The 20710-nt window shown below is 40.9% G+C and overlaps 1 protein-coding gene across 1 annotated transcript in view; it reads right to left on the bottom strand.

Annotated features, from left to right (window-relative positions):
- Positions 1 to 20710, bottom strand: part of LHFPL3 (LHFPL tetraspan subfamily member 3) — a gene marked incomplete at its 5' end in the record, with an annotated part of 244405 nt that overhangs the window by 64337 nt on the left and 159358 nt on the right. The window contains one exon of the mRNA XM_027888167.1: positions 15022 to 15258. Coding sequence (XP_027743968.1) covers positions 15022 to 15258 — 237 coding nt within the window. The remainder of the gene's footprint in view (positions 1 to 15021; positions 15259 to 20710) is intronic.

The following is a 20710-nucleotide window of genomic DNA, read 5'->3' as shown; positions in this document are numbered from 1 at the left end:
CAAAGCTCTGAGTGAAAGGTTCTGGCCATGCTTCCACTGCAAATATTTTAAAGCATAACTGTTAGGTAAATAGCCAATTTTTCAGTTCAGTGGCTGAAGCAAGCGGTGGAAAAAATAGTTTTGGGATGAACTGAAACAGAGTTTTTACAGTTTCTATTAAAAAATGGAGTTCCCATGACTTCCCACTGTATCACTTTCCTTGAAGTCAAATTGAATTATTTCATTAAATACTTTGTGAGTTATTTAGATACTTGAATATTGGTCAGCTTTAAATAAGTCTAATGTTGCATGAGTGGTACAAGGAATCAGTGCCTGACTTTCAATGAACAGCATGTGTCCTCCTTCTCTTACACGGCCAGAGTTTAATGACCCAGGTCCTTTGTCACGTCCCCATGACACCTCCACAGCAATGCCCTTTTTCCTCTTGCACTCCTGCACCTTCTATCTATGACTCTCATCTTTCTCATGTTCTCAGATCCCTCACCAGTACTTCCAGCTCCCTTCATGCCCCAGACATTTTCAAACTCCCATTCTTCCCAAATGCCCCAAATGTCTCTTACAGCCTCTCTCCTACAGGATTCTTGGCTTCACTCCACTTTCTTAATACCTTTGTACAGATAGGTATATATTTATATACAGACACACGTATAGAAATACTTGCCATGTTTTCCATGCACTCTACCTACTTTATTTAGCATGACAGATGATCCAGAAAAGGCAGGAAAGGAGGCATATCTGAAATGAGATTTGTGCTAACTTGGTTAACTAAGTGCTGTAAAGAGCTGAATCTCCTTCTTGGCTTTCCTTCAGTAGAATCACTGGCTAATTTTTTTTAATTCAGCCATTAATCTTCAAAACACTTCTGGGAGTTTTATATTTTTACGATGTTAGCCTTTGTTAAATTTTGTTGAAACTGGACAATGGGTTTAAAAGTCATTAGAGACGGGGATTGATAAACACACGGGCAGATAAGCAGAGCAGGAATACCAAGAGACTTCTGTACTTTCCAAGACACATGACATGAAAAGCTGACCTTTGGCTCTCCCACAAAGCCCTGCCAAAATGCAGCAGCTCTCTCCTGACATGTTTACATGGCACCCATCTCCGTCACATGCCCAGTCTGCAAGGACAGTCCTGTCAGGAGCAAACCATTACCATTCTTCAGAAGGGACCTCGCACCATATCCAGTACTGACAACCAAATTTTCAGAGATTTGAGAGGCATGTCTAGATAAATTCCAATTCTGGAAGTAGGTAGAAGACAGCTGTAGGTAGCAAGCCAACGACAAAGGCATCCAAAGTACGTATGTTCTGTATTTCTAAGTCCCCTAGTTAGAATGTTTACTAGCATAGGGTTAAGGTATATGTATTTTTTTGCTATAGGCATTTGTCTAGTGTCAGTTGAGCAGAAACCAATCTTTCTTACATATTTCAGCCATCAGTCATCCTCCAGATTCAGTTTTCAGTCAATTTTTGTCAAATATCTGCTATACTTGAGTCAATGATCTAGAAATGAAAAGTACCAACTACCTCAAACTGTCAAAGCCAGCCAAGTTCACAAATTCCACTCTTATAAAAAGGCAGAAAACATTAACTAGACTGGACAAGTGATAAATTGCTGCATTCCTTTCCTGTTAAAAACAAAAGGAGTTGGTCAATGTGGAGGGCTATAGCTATAACAGTCCACTTATTATATGGTAACATTCACCTCTTTCCAAGCAGCCTAAGAATGACAATAATATTTTCAACACTTTTACTGTTAATGTTTATAAAGTAATAGTAGATACACATAAAAAAAAATCCAGAAAAAAAAATCCCTTTAACTTCTGATTTTTGTCTGCTTATATGATGATACAATCTTTCCCCTCCCCCCATAATTATGAAAACATAAATTGAGAAAACACCTAGTACTGGGTTTATGAAAGTTGAAGGTCTTAAATAAAATTCAAATAAAGATATTTTCTAAGCAGATGGGATATAAAGATATGCTCTATGAAAAGAGAGGGGAGAAAGACAGGGAAAAGCAAGAATAAAGCAGAACCAGGGTAGAACTGAGACATAGCCCAGGAAACCTGAAAAAGGAAGAAAAATGAATGTTTAATATTATTCATTAAAATGTCTTATTTGAAAGAAATATACTTCCTCTCTCTGCAACTTTTTTGATGGGGACCTTAATTTACATCAGAAGACGACCTAACTATGGGTCTAGACAAACAAAGGCTGATAACTGTGATTTCAATGCTATGCAGAGCTTTAGAGAACATTCTGAAGAATAATGGGATAGAATGCAATCCAGCTTTAGCGGGGATAGATGGTGCTGAACTAACCTGATGGGTTTTAGATGCAGTTCCAGAATATTAAAAAAATAATATAAGTAGCACATAGTGTGCCATAGTGGGGACCAGTGTCACTGGCCACCAGGATCTCTCACAGTACTCACCCCATTTCCCTGCCATGGTAACTGCCCCTGGGCTCCCAGTGCTCGGAAGAGTCCTGCATGTGCCTGGTGCCCTTGCATGTACAGACACCTATGCTTCAAGGCTTGTAAGAGCGCACTACAGAAGGCACTTGGTGAAGTGATAAGCACAGAAGCTGAGGATGGCACCACTGAAAGCATGTGTGCTCACATCCATAGGCATAAAGTAAGGATTTGGGTGGAAAGAAAAATAATGTGAAGATGCCACTAACCCTTTCAGGTGAACCAACTGGACCCAGACTCAGACTCTTGGTTGCTGTTCTCCTACTGGACCTCATAGCACCATAAACTTCCCTCCCTGGACTTCTCTTCATATTTCTTCACTAAGTCAGATCTAGTCTTTGCCTACAAATTAAGAAAATTAGTCCCTTCAGAAGCAGACACCCTATGAGAGCCAGAGACCAAAGAAGAGTGGTCTTTGGACTTCCTCTTTGCATGCAGCTCCAGCTTCTCCAGAGGTTCCCAGTTCGTCCTTCCAAAACCACTTCCCATAGTACAGAGGGTAAAGGTCAATATTACCCTGTCCAAAGAGGGTTTTTGAGACTAATGGTGGACGAGCACATAATCTGTATATATCTGCAGGCACATTAACTGCACTGAAAGGAAATGGATGGGCTTCAGCTGGACTCGGGGAAGAAGGTGACACCTTGGCAAATTGTTTGTGACCAGGATCTTATACAGAAATTACTCTGAAATATGAAATCCTATCAGTTCATGCTGTAATCCTCAGTACTTAGCATTTTTATAACATTTTTATACCTATATTTGTGTCTGAGTACAACTTTACTGCCTCTAACCTTTGTGAGAACTGCTTGATAGATGAGCAGACACAGCCTCGGATGTCAGCTGCTCACTAGTGTATAAATGATTGATCAGTGTATAAACCTGCTCATCTTCTGGCATCATTGTAAACATACAAATTCTAATCATTTCACAGAACCCTTTTAGGGATTTATTTAAGATAAGCTTGTCAGTCCCCTTCAGGAAAATAGCTGGGCTGGTGGTTATATGGGAAGATTTATTGTACTTAATAATATGTCATCTTTGTCTATATGGGCTAAGAATTAACATCTACAGAGCAGCAGGGAGCATACTTACAAAACTGAGGCAGAACAAAGGAGGGCAGTTTTGTTCTTTAGACAGCTACTGCCTCTGCTTGGAAGCGCTGAGGCCACGTGGTAGTGAATGCTCAGAGGTTTTCAGCCATCATTTTAAATTCAACAATAGCATGTTGCAGGCTGAAAGGGCACAGAAATTCCCCCTTTGCACTGATACAAATTTTTATTCTCCCAGAGTAAAGTTGATGCTTATCCATTTGGCATTACTTCTTTCCATGTTGTGAAATCCAGAATTTTTACTAAGGAGGCAAACACTGTTTTTGTAGCTGTTTCTCTAAAGTACAGCACTTTTGTACTTTGCCAGCATGGCTTCTGTACTGAATTTCCAATCAACTTTTTGACAATGTTTTCTGCTCCTTAATATTTGAAGCACGCTGAATGCTTTCTAGCACACTTCCACTTTCTCCAGTAGACCAATACTTGTCTCTGCAGGATATATGATGTCTGATCTTTATTGCTTTATCAGTTTTATTTGCAAGGGATCAGCCAGTTGTTATTGTCAGAGTGGTATGATAGTTCTTCAAAGGAAATGCGGATGTATTTGATACACATCAAACATTAAAGCACCTGAAAAATAATGTTTGAAACTCTGTGCTCGAGAATTAGTATAAGTAAGATTCATACAATTAAGATTCATGACCATGTAAAAATTGTATGAATTACTCTAATGGCTAAAATTTACTCCCACCTTCTAAAATCCTTACTGATTTCACAGGATAAAGCCTGCCTCTCTCCTCTGCATAATCAAGTCCAACATGCCAAGTGCAAAAGATTTGAGGATTTTGGTTCAATAATCTACTTAAGAATAAAAAGGAACAGTAGTAACCATTTTGCACAAAATGGGTCCACTTTAGTTACACCAATCCAATTTGGCTTCTGAATGTGCTCTTTTTGAAGTAACCATTAAATAACAGAATTATTGTACTCTGTAGAGATTCCAGATGCATCCATTTTAACAGGCATTTACATAACACTGCTATTTTTCTCAATTCTTATCCACTGTGCATGCATCTTTCACATATATTGTTATAAATATAAAAGTACAGCTAATGTAGTGCCTCTGTGTACAGGAAGTTAAAAAATACCCACATTTACATATAATTGCTGGTAGCAATGCTGGATTTACTGGATTTACTCAGTATTTCAAGATTGCCCACCTGAGTTGTCTACCTGTTAGACCCTACAGGGTATTCAGGGTCTCTGGCTGTACCAGACAGTGGGAAGTATTCATACTGCAAAGATCTGCCTTTATTGACTGAACTATCCAAAGGCAGTGAGAACTGCCTGGAAGAGTGCGGAAAGAAAACAAAGTTATAGGAGGCACAAAATACCCTGACATTACTAGTTCTAAGAACTGGACCTATGTTGGTGTGCTTTCGTGTCTCAATTCAGCACACATGTAGAAAACAAAGAAGGTGGCTCCTGGTGTCCTCATCTTCACGTCTTCTCATCTCCTAGTGAGGAAGGAGGAGATAGGCCTGCAACATCCAGATTTTCTCCATATTACTGTGAGCCAGTGGCAATGTCCATTTTCTCTCTCAGATGCTGTGGTGAAGAGGACCAAGGAAATCTTCATGTCTATTGCCAAATGGCTCATTCTGTAAGCATGGTCAGATGCAAAATGATACATCAAGGAGTAAGAAACACAGCCCCACACTGAGAGAGCATGTGGAAAGCCAGCTGAGCACGGGCTGGAGCGATGCTGCAGACAGAATGGCTACTGAGTGTCTTGGCTGCAGAAGAGGAAACACTGAGCAGTAGCAAAGGGGTTTTAACACCTCTGGGCACAGCAGAGTCAGAACAGCTCCTGGAACAGTGTCCAACTCTGATTCCACATTTTACACAGCTGGAGGGGACTCAGGCCTGCGTGATACTGGAGAGAAGTTTAAATGGCCATGCTGATCCTTTCAGCCTCCCTCAGGCACAAAGTCATACAAAAAGCAGTGAGTTTTGTTTTCAGCATGCACGTAGTAGAGAGGAACAATACAACCAGTGATCAGGAGAGAATCATTTGGGAACATCAGAAGTCAGGAACTGAGGGAAATAGCATATAGGAATGAGGGTCTGTCTTATGTCAAATGCTGTCACCCAGAAGGGTGCAAATGCATGGAGATGAAAGAGCATTTTAAGATGAATAACGCTGTGCAATGACATCTTCATTGCAGCTCATTATCATCCTGAAGATTTTTAGATTTACAAAACTAGAGTGAAGGTGGTTTGTAAAATCAAATGTGCTGTGGTACTGTAAATATACTTAATCAAACAGGATTGCAACTAAACATCTATTTTCAGTTTTACCATGTCTGTTGAGTACATTTCATGCTAAATGCCCTTGAATTAGGTGCATAAAAATATTTATGACAGCTGGAGTGCTTACATGCCAAATGTCTGAAAGATTTAACGTAATAACATGTACCATGCAATATGAATAAAACAATTTCTTTAAAAGCACGAATTAAGAAAAAAATGTCCTCCAGGTATAAGACACAGGAAAAACTTTGTTAAAATATCTTTGTATTATAATTTCACTTCCTTTTCTATTGTGTACATTTCTAGCAATGGAAGTTAGTACACAGCTATAGAAATCTTGAGTGCAGTAATAAATAATGGCCAGTCTTCGCGAACAAAGAACTGGGGAAGGTCTTTACACCTTCCAGCCTGCACATTGGATTTTTTAGGTGAGACACAGTGTGCGTGGAACTGAGCCCACCCTTTAATCCTGAGGTTCATCTGCCGGGGCCAAGCACGCTCGGACGGTGGCAGCGAGGTCCTCAGGATGTAGATGGATTGCCTTACAGGGCTAACGAGCTCCATCTGCCCGGGGAGTGTCCTAACCTGAAATCGAACCCGGGTCTCGGTGTTGACAGCACCACGCCTTAACCACTGCACCACCAGGGGTGCAGTATTATTCATGAATATCCCTGTTTTCTCTTCTGCTTTGTCTTCTGGTATTCTATCAAGAAAAACTGTACAGACACATCAAAGTCAACAGACAAAGATGTCAACAGAGCACAGCAGAGTCCATACAACCCTGTGCAAGGCAGGGTCATTCCAGAGCCAAGGAACTAAAATATATATTTATGCGCCCTAGTCTAGTCCTGTGCCAAGGTCGGGCTTTCCAGGCATCCAGGGAGAGCTCAGTGAGAACAACAAACTGGAGTCTACCAAGCTTACTATTCAGGAGAACATGAGACACGCCAGATTATCTCTGTAACTGGTCCAGAAATAACATGAATAGTTTCAAGGTTTCAGACTAAAACCATATAATAATGACTGGCTAAAAAAATCTACACTGTCAGCACCTAACAGGCCAACTGCCACTTGTTACTGTAGTAAGTTGTGCCTGTAACAGAAAGCACAGAGAGCCAGATATCTCAAATATCTCATTAGGTATGACTTAAATGTCTCACTGAATATTAGTTTGGGGAACAGGGCTGTTTGCCTTCCTTTCATCCGGATTTTTTGATAGCTCCTTTATTCTAAAGCTACTGACAACAGTCTTTGTTTCAGTTGACTCTATGCCCAGAAAGGGAGAGCTTAGCTGCATTTATTTTCAGGTGTTTGCAGACAGAAAATGATTCTAGCATCATAAAACTGCTGAAGAAAGTCTCAACAAATTCACAGTGGAATGAGATATTGAAACTAATGACTTTTAAAATAATGACAAAGATTTCAAAAAAAAATTACTGGAAGAAGGAACAATTACAGCTCAGTGCTACAGGCTTCCTCTGTGTGTGAGGCCAAGACATTAGGGTTGGTAGGAACATATGGAGAGCGCAGACAGCTCTTGGAAATGGCATGCTGGACTGGGCAGCAGAAATGTCCTCTAGATCAGCTGTTCCCAGTCATAGTCCAGATTCTTGGCACAAGCCTGTCTTCATTATTTCATCTGCATGAACACTTTGTCAAAAAACATTTATGCAAGAGCAGCTGAGTCATGAGCTCTCCCACTCTCTGATATTCCTCCTATAAACATGGTTCCTGTCAGTAAGGGAGAGGGATAGTGGGCTATTACAATCTTTCTGTGTGACTAGCCCTACCTGGAATGAAATATGTGCCAGCTACTTCCCTTTTATATTTCTATGTATTGTGAAATATCTCTGACTTTTTTGTTCAAAGTTCAAAACACCATTTCTAATGCAACCTCTAGTGATGGTACAGTCAAAGATGTTGCCTCTTAGCTCAGTAAATACAATCTTGCTTGTAACAGGGCATAGACTTCCTTTTAAGTTAACAACATAGGTCTCCAGATCTGCCCAGGCTCATTATGGACTTGTCTTGACCAGCCTGGAGATTTGTTGATGGCTTGTACCAGCACTGTCTAATGACTTTGCTGGCCATTCCCATCTGTCATCCCACACTGCTTTGTAACACAACCTTGCTGTGGCTTGCTGTGCTACAGAACTTTTCAGCTGAGCACAGAGCCCATATAATTGCATTGAGTTGCCTATACTGTTTTTAAGAAGAATTTTTTGAGGCTGCCTTTTTTTGCTACCAGCTTGCCTTTAAGTTCCTGTCCTTTGAGTCCCTCCTATCATGAGCTCATTAAATGGAATGATAATTTCTTTAACTGAGCTATTGTATGAAACTCCTTACAGAGGGTAACAGCAAGTGGGATACATCTTTCTATGAGACAGAGAGCAGTTCACTGTGTTTTTCCTTCATTAATCAGTGGGGAACTAGGACTCTTTATTCATGGTCTCCACCTTCCTTAGCTAAGTAATTAATGCATATGTTTAGGACTAATTTTACTTTCTCATTATAGAAAGTAGAGCTGGAAGGGAACTGTTGGATCAGCTGATGTATCAATCAGCTCTACTGCAAGATTGACCTTTATTTAATAAGGTATTTTAATCAGCTTTCAACTTTTAGTTTTGATGTCTCATTTGCTTCCCCTTAAGAGTATCATCATTTAGCATATTGGTAACGTATTTTCGTGATAAAATACTTTTATAAGGGCTTAATCTTGGAATACATACATTAATAATAATTCCACCATAACGTACCTTTTCTAATTCATTTTTCATTGCTGAACAACAGCACATCTTACCAACAAAGTCAGTCTCATTCCTCTCCATTTAAAACACAGAGAAATGAAAAAATCAAATGACAGATCCAGTAAGAGAATCAGGAATCAGCTATTCTGAGCACTGCGCCCATGCTTTTGCCTTACTGCCACTCAATACCAGACAAAAAAATCTAAGTAGCTTCTTGCATACATATGCACGTGCTACTCATATGCTTGTAAACACAAAAGCAGACATTTTCAAAAGGAAGGCCTGGAATTGTCTTGTACGTTTGGATCAAAGAACCCTGACTTCTGGTCTCACTTCCCCATTTCTTCCCTTCAGTTTCTACTAAAATTTCCAAAGTAGTTCATTGTTAGGGATCACAGCTGGAATTTGAGAACATTCAGCTTAAGGGAAGAACATCCTCAAACCGAGGCAGTCAGAAGATCAGTGTCCTACAGAACATACCGTAGACTGCTGTGAAGGGGGGAGCCAAAAATCCTCTTGCTTGAGCTGTTCTGTGTCATGTGACAGAATTCAGCATACACTGGGCCAAAGAGTGCATGACTCTAAGACACTCCAAAAGAAGATTCTGTATTTGCTCAAATGGCTGTCCATACATTCCTTGAATGAAACTTCCTACTGTGGGCATACATCCTCTAGCAGTGCTATGAGCATCTTCACTCTGCAGAGATTAAGTTCTCTGTGATGCGAAACACAATGAAATCTCCATGTTTATCTTGTTTTTTTTATATAATATTATTTATGTAGTTGAAATCACAGGCAAATGGTTGCCAATATTTAAAGAAGGAAATCTGGGGGGGGGGGGGGAAGGGGAGATGTATTAAAAAAAATCTGTTAATTTGGCTTCAAGCTGTTTTTAGATGAAGTATGTCTTGTACTACTTGCCTACTGTTCTTTTACTCAGAGCTCCTTGTAGATCATTGTAGAGGTGATACCTGAAGGAAAATGGAGTATAATTGAACAATGAAATTAACAAGTGGATCTAATTGCAGTGGTGGTATGATAGATGAGCCATTTATTGGTTGAAGCTGAAAGAGGGCATGCCAGTTCTTCACAGCTGTGGCAAAACTTCATTCTTGGCTGACATGGCACAGGATCACGCTTTGAAGCTAGAAATGAGGACCAGGAACTCCCAACCTGGAACCCATTACTGTGGGCTTCAAAGAGGAGTCTGATTATTCCTTTGAAAAGGAGGGTATTTCAATACTTCTTATTTTGAGGCAAGACATAAACCTTTTGATGTAGCTTCAGATTCCTCTGACCAGCTGCAGCCTTGCCAAATGCATGTGGTTTCTACAGTTATGCATCACAGATCACTTCCCAGTGAGTTTCTTCCACATCTGCCTTCTCAAATGGGAACTCAGTGGCCGAGTTGGTTCTGAGTTCATAATCACCTTTAATGCTTTGACATGGAGCCATACACCAAAGGAGCAAAAGTCTGAAGTGGGTGACTTGAACTCTTTAGAAAGGAAGGATAGAAGGAAACTTGAAGAGAAGTACCAGTATAAAAAGGGGAGAGAGTAATAGAAATCTTGCATTTTATTTTTGACAGAATTTTCATTTTTGTAATGTACATGCTAACTAAAATGAAAACATGCATACACTGACTTTTTACATTTCATGAGGAGTTGTGGGTATAGATCTTCACAAAAAAAGGACTATATAATTATATCATACAGAGAACATGAGTATACAAGGGTATACATGTTGTTCTCCCTGGATTTGTACTCCTTGTCACTACTGGGGCTGATGGTAATTCTTTTAGGCATTGTAGCTATACGGGAAAACTTTAATTGGGTATCAATATTCATGGTTATTTACCTAATTTTGAACAAGTTGGCCTGAATGTTTGTGAATTCATGCCATGTGAACTACATGCTGATAAGCAGGGCTTTGCAATTTTGTAGTAGTTTGCACATGCCTTGTGACCTGAGCTATTTTCCTTTTGAAGAATGACAGCTGATGTGCACCCTGTCATGTTGTCCCTCCATGGGACAGGTGAGCTGCTGGCCTCCTGTCACTCATCTTCGGAAACTAGGGCTTTTGCAGAAGGTTTTCTGTTGCAGCAGTGATAGTGTGGGTAGGCAATTCCTGTTTACAGACGATGATTCTCTCACCAAAGGTGCACAAATCTCCATGCAATACTATTTTTTTTTAATTTTACTTTGTCACCAAGAAAGCACATTCCCTTAGGTTCTGTCTTTTTCATGATTACCCTGCAGTGCCTGCAGCTCTGTCAGATGTATGGAGTCAACCTGGAGAGAAAATCAGGTATAAATGCCAACCAACTGGCAAGTCCTGGGTTGGGCATCCTGCACCGAGCTCTGTGACGAGCGAGCTGCAATGTGGCTGTTGGGAGAGATGTGGTGTAGTCTGAGTCCATGTAAGTTGCAATCACTGTAAAAGTAGATGAATCCCTCAAATCTTTTATCTCCTAGCACCTTTTATCTATTTCAGCTCTAAGTTTGTAATTCCTGGAAATTTTTACTGTAAATATCTGTGACCATATGGGCCCCGAAGATGAATCAAATATTAAACATAAACAGCTTGTGAAGCTGTTCTATCCATTAGAAAAGCCACAACTCCTCACAGAGTACATAATCCACCTGCTCTGACTGATACTACTTAACAGAATAGTGTCTTCTGAATGCTCTTGTATTTACCACTCATGATGCAGACCATATTAACACTTTCTACCATAAAATTACTGCCTTGCATTCACAATTTCTTTTGGAAACTTCTCATTTGGAGTCCTAACCCTTTGGCCAGAACTCCAATTTTATGTCATTAGGATATTACAGTTCAAAATGTTAAATCATGTAATTGCACAACACATCAAGGTTTATGTCTGATGTTAATGGCTGACTCAAAATGGTGTTGAGGAAGTTTAAAGCTAAGATGAATTCTGACTATTTTTGTTATCACCCTGCATGCCATTAGTTTAACGACATACAGGCCTTTAAGTCATAACCATTAGTTCCTATAAATTAAAGAAAACCACACGATACTGTTCTCTTCCCTACTTTTGCTAGTGGCATAAAGATAATGGGAAAGTCTTTTTATAAATACTTTTTTTTTCAAAAGGCAGTTTTTAAAAGGAAAAAGTAATGGATTATTGTGTAAAATTTGCATGATTGGGAAACTGCTTTAAATAGACTATAACCTGAAGAAAGTCTGCCAAACTTGAGTTATATTTCTCAGATGTGAAAGCTGCATGGTAGTTTACTCTCACACCGAAGAAATTAAGAAATGAATAAGCAATATTTTTATCATGTAGTGAAAAAAGCAAACTTTCATTTATGGCAAAAATTCAGCCATCTTCTGCCATGACTAATTTTAACAGTCAAATTCCTTATTTACAAGCATTCATTAACCTAGGCAAATATACAGAATTGTGGGCATCAAAAGCAGAGAGCAGGCGGACAATTCAGCATGGTAAGTCTACAGAGAAGCACAACTTTTTCAGTCATCTTCTCGCATTTTTACCATCCTGTTGTTTAACTGTTTCTTTGCCACTAATGCTCAGAAACAGCTGCAGGGCCAGGTACTTGCTCAGCTACCACAGACTCTCATTAATAAGCCTGTGGGAGCTGATCTTCATCAGAGCCTCCCCACAGAACTATTACATGAGTAAGAAAACAACTGCCCAGATGTCTGATCAGTGCCTAGTAATTTCTTGTCCTTGAAGTTTTTTTTCCACATAAATGAGCACTGTTGTGACTCTCAGACCTAATTTGTATTTTACTCCCTACTGAGCTACTGCATAATGTCATCTACATGCAAGGGGCAAAGTCCCAGCAGCAGAGGATGAGCTGATAGGGCAAGTATAGGTTCCTCTCAGGTACGGTGTTGAATGCTCCCCAGCTGCATTCTCCTGTAAAACCATGATGGAGCCACGACTTTCCCTTAAGGGGACGCTTTAGTTATCACTGGCTACGGGATGTCCACACCAACATCACCATGAAGAGGAAGGAGCCACTGGGATCCCACCCAATGGACAGCCAGCCTTAGCTTTTGAGCCTAGAAGGCACCAGCAGCACAGGGATTCGTCCTTGCAAAAGGGATGTTCCCCACTCGTATGTGCTAATCCAGAAGCAGAAGATAGCATAAGCCTGAAGGCAGATCTCAGGCAGATGAGGGGGAAGAGAGGATGGGAGCATGTCTAATATTCATGGCTCCTTGTTATGAGGACTTTGACTTCACACTGCAAGAGCAGCTCGGAAAGCTGAGAGGAGTATTGCTTATATCCTTAGTCTTCTTGTCTGTGTGGAAGGCATGCTAGTGATATTTGCATGTGTCAGTACTTCAGCACCCTGACCATATCCAAGAGATGCATGGTTACTCTGCATATAGACTGATGCTGATGAGTAGTTCTCCACTATCTCTTAACCTGAAGTGGGACAAGAGAACACAGTTTATACGGTAAGTGTCAAAGCTCTCATGTGTGTTCAGGGTGGCAACATATGCAGATGAGGAAATGCTGGGGGGCTGCAAGAGGATTTAGACTTGCCCTGTTGTTGCTTAGCAGAAGCTTTTTATGAAAGGGGAGAGAATGTCCTTTTTAGAAGTCAAGTTCACTCTTTTTCTTTTAATTTGAAAGACAGTTTAAAAAGTGGTGATCATTAGGCTTGACTGTGAAGGGAAAAGTGGGGTAGGTCTCTTTTTGTTGAGTTCTGGTTTGTCTTGAACCCAGTGGTGTGGTATGTTTCTGTGTTGAATCCAAGGAAATTGAGCTGCTGAATGATTTTTTTTCTGACATGCTGAGGACCAAATGTTTTGGCAAGGCCCTGTGCCAGCAATGTGAGAGGTGATGAGGCTCCAGAAGCTGCTTTTTCTCAAAAGGTGCCAAAACAGATGAGTTTCTTTGATACAAATAGTTGTTGTGTACATGAGCTCTGTATAGTGTGGACAAATCAGACACAACGGCAATGCCAAAAGTACTTGTGGCGTAGCTGTGAATGCCCTTCTGATAAGTACTATAATTTTCAAGTGCAGAGGAATATTATCCTTACAGAAGGGCCACAGGGACAGTCCTTGAAACTGATGCCCTCAGTTTACCTGCAGAACAGATGTACACATGCAATTGCAGGTGACATACCCTTTCCTAAACACACAACACTAGTATGCTCCACCCAGGTCTGGAATAGTGTGTGAAGTTCAATCTTCCAGTCCATTTATCTTTGGGCCGAGGGTGCTGACTGCAATCCAGCAAGCAGGGGCCTCTGTGCTGGTGCTGTCAGGTATACAGATAATGGTCCTTCTAGAGCAGGACTGAGACCAGCTATTTTTGTATAACACAGGCTGCCAAACAGCTTTTGATTTCCAATTCAGTGGTGAAAGGCTCCTAATATCTCTGCTATTATTAGAAGCAACCTACAAAATTACAAAAGTGGTGGGTGAGTTGAATGCAGAATCCTGCATCTGGAGACAGTCAGTGAAACTAGCAGGGGATCAATTTGAAACAGATAAAAGAAAGTACTTCTTTAGCAGTCAGTAGTGAGCTTCAGCCACACAGTGCTGGAGAAGCCGACAATATCAGCAGGTTTAGAAGGGATTAGACAGTTCCAGGGACAACAGGCCCATTAAAAAGACAAGGCAGGGACGTGGCCTCTGTGGTATCTATCACATCAGATACTCAACTGGGATGCTGGGGGAGCACAAGGGGAAGGGCCTGCAGAAGTAAGCCAAGCTTGCATACACACAAAAAATATTTCTCTTCTCACAACTGTGTGATAAAACTACTGGTCCGAGACAGTTTCATGTTCTTAATCTAGAAATGTGTTTTATCCCCAACGCACTGCATGAATATTCAGTTACTACACCATTCTAGATTCCCATGAGCTGACTAATGAGCTCAAAGCAACACAATTAAACAAGAACTAGGAGTCTTCTTCATTCCTGACTCTGATCCTTAGTCCACTGGTGCTTTGCATTACAGGCAGTCCCATTACACCTCATTGCCAGTACTCAGCACTCTCCCCTTACTGTGTGCTGTGCTAACAAATATGCCATATCACAGACATTCATATTACAATGCACAATCCTAAAGGAACCAAATGAACAAATCTTGCATGAGGTACAGAAAAAGATGGAGACAGTGAAAATTAAATGGTAATGAAATACTGTAAAACTGAGTAACACAATAACATCCCATCTACAGCTCTAAAAGCTAAGTCATGCATAGTGCAGCAATTATGGCAATTTTAAGCTTTCTTAGATTTTTGGAGGCTGGAAACCAAAACTTCCTCTTGCCTCTTGCGTTTATTCTTTCCCAGCAATGTAGGAAGTAAGCCAGCATGCCAACTTTTAAGTATAAAATGAAATGAAACTGATTATTGGTTTTAAGCAATTGCCCTCAAGGCCACCCAACAATAGTGTTTCTAAAGCAGTCCTACCTTTGTTTTCCAACTTGAGCTCCTCTGCTAGCAAGCTGTCTTGTCTGTTTCCAAGCACAAATGCCAGAAATGAGAGGATCAGGGCATCCAAGATTCCAATAATTGCCAGGATATATGCCCAGCGGACTGAACAAGCCCCCAGCGTGTACTTGTCTGTCTTTTCACCACACATCCGTTTTACCTCATCTGAATCCCAGCCATCAGGAAAAATCATACAACCCAGGACGAGACAGGCAGCTTGGAGAAAAAAGAAAAGGAGAACAATGGGATAATGAGACGAAACTTTCATTTTGATGAGAGTCTACACAGTTATCATTAAAGCAATGCACTTTTTCATTCCGAGTTTCAAAGCTAGGCTACTAAAAAACAAGTCACAGAATTACATGCTGTGATTAAGTATTTAATACAAAAACCTGAGATACAGTATCAATTGCACACCTTGCTTAAAAAACCCTGTTACATCCTGAGTCCCTGGTTAGATTTCATATCACTCCAATCACATTTTCCTAGTGAGACCGATTTCTTCATTTTAAGATGAAAAGATCACACAAAAACAAAAGGGCAAAATGAATAACAACCTGGATATTGAAAGGAAACACTGGGTTACTGTCAAGAGGTCAAGCAAACCAACCAGGTTAAAATAGAGGAAAAAAAACCCCTATAATTTCTGGTAAACTAAGTGCTCGTAACACATATAGATAATAGAAAAGGATTTTTTTTCTTGTCAGTTGGCAGTACCCCTTTAACTGAAATGTGTCTTATGCATAAAATTTGTGCTCTTCAAAACACAACTAATGACATTGTTCTGCTAGGAAAAATAAGCTATCAACATTATTGTCAGCTTCTGATCTGGTTTACCTGTGGAGCCAGCCCATGCGATCTCAAACACAAAAATGTGCTGATCCTTTCAACACCAAAAGAAACAAAAAGCCTTTACCTGCATGGAAGACAGCCAACATGATCACTAGCTCTGCTGGGCTGGGGCAACTGTACTGTGGCAGGAACAAAAGCCACAGTTGTTCCCATGGGATTCTTCCAAGAAGATCCCTCACGAGGCTAAAGTTACCTCTCCTGAAGTTATAATGTCAAGCAGCACACCACTTCTTGTGAGATCCTCCACTACCTTTGACAAGAAGTTGTCAGCAAGGTCTTCCAGGAACCTCCTGGACTGTTTGCGCTTTGCTGTATTTCTTCTCCAGCAGATGTCAGGGTAGTTAAAGTTCCCCACACGAACCAAATTCCTGTGACTTTCAAACTGCTTTAAGCTGCCCTTGGAAGGCCTCATCCCCTTCCTCTCCATCAGGTGGCCTGTAGCAAACACTCACAACAATGTCACCCTTACAAGTCTGCCATTTTATCCTAACCCATAAGTACTTGACTTGCTCATCATCCACCCCAAGACAGACCTTGATACATCCCAAATGTTGCCTCACATAGTGGGGCACAGTGAGTGAGGCCACTGCCTTCCCAGTCTGTCTCTCCTAAGCAGTGCATAGCCCTGCATGACAACATTCCAGTCAGGTGAGCTATCCCATGCCTCCATTGTTGCAATCAGATCAAAGCCCTGTGACTGCACACAGATCTCTAGTTCCTCCTGTTTGTTCTCCATTCAGTGTGCATTTGTGTACAGGTATTTTATAGAATTATTTGATGGTGTCAATATCCCAGTAGGGGTGAAAAAAGGGATGCCCCATAGTCCTGCCTTGTGGTTGCGTCTTTGCCTGCTTGTGCTTGATTGAGATAGTCTCACCTAAGTCTTTGTTACTAGTGTGGTAGCCATAGTTCTTTCCTTCCCACATCTTTTCTCTCTCAAGCCTGGCTATGTCCCTGTTCCCCTTTAAATCTAGTTTAAAGCTCTCTCAATGAGCTCTGCTAACTCGTAAGTTCCTTTGAGAAGGTGAGACCCCATTTGTTGCCAGCAGGCTTGGTGCTGTATAAAGTGACCTCTGATCAAAACCCCACAGGCTGTCCTGGTAACACCAGTCTTGAAGCCAGGTGGAGTCATCTTCAGCAGGAGAGAATGTAGAAATACGTAAGAAAAAATATTTAAAAAAATATTATGTTGAATGGGTTAATTCCTCAGTTTCTATTGCATTTAAGAGAATCAGAAAACCCATATGCTTTCAGTAGTTTTCTATACTGTCTTTTCGAACATTTCCAGCATTAGCCATTCTTTCTTAGTATAGCTGATGAGATACAATGGATCCTAAACCATCTTTTATAAGTCTTAATGTTATACGGATACACTGTGCTTTAAATTGCAGGTAAATGCGCTAATTGACAAGAACACATTGTGTGGCTTTTGGCCTTTTAAGCACTTGTTGAGCCAGATTTCTGCTTCGAAACCACAGCTGATACACCAAGTTTCTCATGCAACCAGCAGCTGCTCTCACTGTGGGAACTGCAACAACTTTCTTGTCTTTTCTGGACAAGCACAAGCACTGTCAATTTGCATAGTTCTAATGTCCAAATAAAAACAGACTTACACTGGATCAGTACGATGAAATACTGGAAAAGAGATGTGTAAACAGAGCTCAGGAATGCTAGTTTCCTTTTGACAGCTACACAGTTGCTGTAGACAAAGCCTTGAAAGCATGTCTGCAGAAAACGTCTGACATAGAATAAAAGCTGCACCTAAGGCATTTGAAAAATTCTTCCTGAACAGTTCGCTTGTGTGAAAATATAACAGCTTATGATACTTTCAAGGACAATTAGATCCGAAACAAGGACGATTAGGTAAGGTCCAACTACACAAAATATGCAGATGGGACAAACTGTAAATTGCCCATTGCCTGCCTTAACTCATTTACACAGCTACACAAAATCTTCCAAAGAACTTAGAGACAAACAGTAAAATAATTTGTTTCCTTGAGCTGATTACACACACTTCCAGAAAGATTATTTCTCACAGTCAACATAGGCATTGCCCTCACACTTGCAAGGAACTCCACTGAAATGATGTAGCAGATCTGCAAATTTCTGGTGTTCATAAAAACGTCCATATTTACCCAGATAACCGTGGACAACAGTTCTCTTCACTGTATAACGGCAACAACCAAAGACAGTTTACTTTTATTAATCATCCTCAACATAGGAGGAAGCTTAATGCTCAGTAAATGATCAATAGACGAGGGATTTTTCTGCTAATTGTCCACAAATAATTAGTAAATACTGACATCTCTTTGGTTTTTTATTACACAGCAGATCAGACATGTTCTTAGTACTTCCTAAAAGTAATTTAACTTTGTTCTTTTCCACCTAGGTAATTAAAAAACTGGACCCTTATCTCAGGAATTCAGTGCACAGCTTCCCAGCTGTGTTCCTCAGATTTCCAATTAACTCATCTTTCCTGAATTCTGTTCCTGCATGCTTTGATATACTTCCTTAACTTTCTGGAGTCATTCTGTTGATTGCAGTTAGACTTTTCTTGGTAATAAGACACACAGGTAAATGGTGGCTGGACTAGATTCCTTTGCATAAAGACAGTTATCAAAGAAGGGATATTATTTTTTCCTTTCCCTATACAGTTAACATGCTTTCTACTTGATGGCCACTTGGTCAACATCTTCAGATGCAGGAATAATACCTTATCTTTAAAGCTCAACATAAGTAAGATTAGTGAACCTATTTTGCACTGAATACCTTTAAGAATACAGGCTTCCTCGATAATATGAAATATGTATCAGCTACAGGACTGAAAAGACAGGTACGAAATCCACCCACAGATTTACTCTGCATTGCTAGAAATTTTTACATTTAAATCCTTCTAAGGAGGATTAGAAGATTTTTCTTTAGAAGAAAATAGCTTTCAGCTAAGAGATATTTTATAACACAAACATGGGTCCTGTATCATCGTTTAAAATTCCACTTTCTCTAATAGCGATGTGACTGAACTGGAAACGTAACAAAGGCTACTACTGTTTTACTACTACACTGTAATCGTGTTCTAATGAATTCAGAAACTTCTGGATTTGAAAAGTTCACCAACTGAATGAAAAGACTTAAAAATCATCAGTTCCTACAGAATTTGTGATTCAAGTAAGGCAAAAGTTAAATCTATATCAGTCTTCTATGTGTGATCTGAATACATCAGATCTGCATCACCCTCCTGAGCTTGCAGACAGCTCAGCCTAGGACCTCTGTAGCTAATCAAGAGCTTTCATGAGAAGCAGCAGCAGGGGGAAATTGATAAATGACTGACTAGTGTCACTGACACCATCCAGAACCATTTGGGCAACTGCACAACTTAGAAGAATCATATCCACATCATTTTTCCTCTGCTTGCTTGAGAAAGCTCCTGGCAGGATTATTGTCTATGTAATGACAGCCCTGGGCTTCCTCCGTTTCTTTCTCTCCTTTGACGACAAGGTGACCCACTTAGTAGATGAGGGAAAGGCTGAGGGTGTTGCTACTTACACTTTACTAAAGCCTTTGACCTTGTTATCACAGTATTCTCCTGGAGAAACTGGCTGCTCATGGCTTGGACTGGCATAATTTTCACTGGGTAAAAAACCTGGCTGGATAGCCAAGCCTAGAGCGTGGTGGTGAATGGAGTAAAATCCACGTGGCAGCTGGTGTTTCCCAGGGCACAGTATTGGGGCTGGTCCCGTTTAATATCTTTATTAATGATGTGGGTGAGGAGACTGAGGGCCCACTCAGTCAGTTTGCAGGTGATGCCAAGTTAGGCAGGACTAACTGCTGGAGGGTAGGAAGGCTCTGCAGAGGGATCTGGACAGCCTGGATTGATGGGCCAAAGCCAGTTGTATGAGGTCCAACAAGGTGAAGGGCTGGATCCTGCCCCTGGGTCACGAGAACCCCATGCAGTGCTACAGGCTTGGGGAAGAGTGGTTGCAAAGAGGCTCAGTGGAAAACACCCCCGGGGATGCCGGTCAACAGCTGGTGGAACATGAGCCAGCAGTGTGCCCAGGTGACCAAGAAGGCCAAAGGCATCCTGGCCTCTATCAGCAATAGTGTGGCCAGCAGGAGCAGGACACTGTACTTGGCACTGCTGAAGCCACAACTCAAATCCTGTGTCCAGTTTTGGGACCCTCACTCCAAGAAAGACACTGAGATGATGGAGTGTGTCCAAGAAGGGTAACAAAGCTAGTAAGTGGTCTGGAGCACAAGTCTGATGAGGAGCAGATGAAGTAGCTGGGGTTGTTTAGCCTGGAGAAAAGGAGGCTCAAGGGGGATCTTATCATTATCTACAAATACTTGACAAGAGGTTTTAGCCAGGTGGGGGACAATGTCTTCTCCCAAGTAACAAGCAACATGATAAGATGAAAAGGCCTCAAATTGTACCAGGGGACATTTAGATTGGATATTGGGAAGAATTTCTTCCATGAAAGGGTTGTGGAAGCATTGGAAGAGGCTGCTGAGGGAAGCAGTGGAGTCACCATCCCTTTAGATATTTAAAAGATATGTAGTTGTGATGCTTAGGGTCATGGTTTAGTGGTGGAATCAGCAGTGCAGGGTTACTGGTTGGACTCGATGATCTTAGAGTCTCTTCCAACTTAAGTGATTCTATGATTCTTACAAGACATGGAGCAGTTTGCATTGGAAGAAACCTTAAAGATCATCCAGTTCCAACTCCATCCGTCTCTGCTGTGGTCAGAGACAACTTTCACTGGATCAGGTTGCTCAGAGCCCATCCAATCTGGCCTTAAACACTTTCAGGAATGGGGTATCC

Source organism: Empidonax traillii, unplaced genomic scaffold, assembly GCF_003031625.1.
Source record: "Empidonax traillii isolate 1590-97213 ecotype Southwest subspecies unplaced genomic scaffold, ASM303162v1 scaffold234:size820800, whole genome shotgun sequence".
Lineage (NCBI taxonomy): Eukaryota > Metazoa > Chordata > Aves > Passeriformes > Tyrannidae > Empidonax > Empidonax traillii.
Note: the sequence above shows the minus strand (reverse complement) of the source record. Positions and strands in the feature narration are given on the sequence as shown.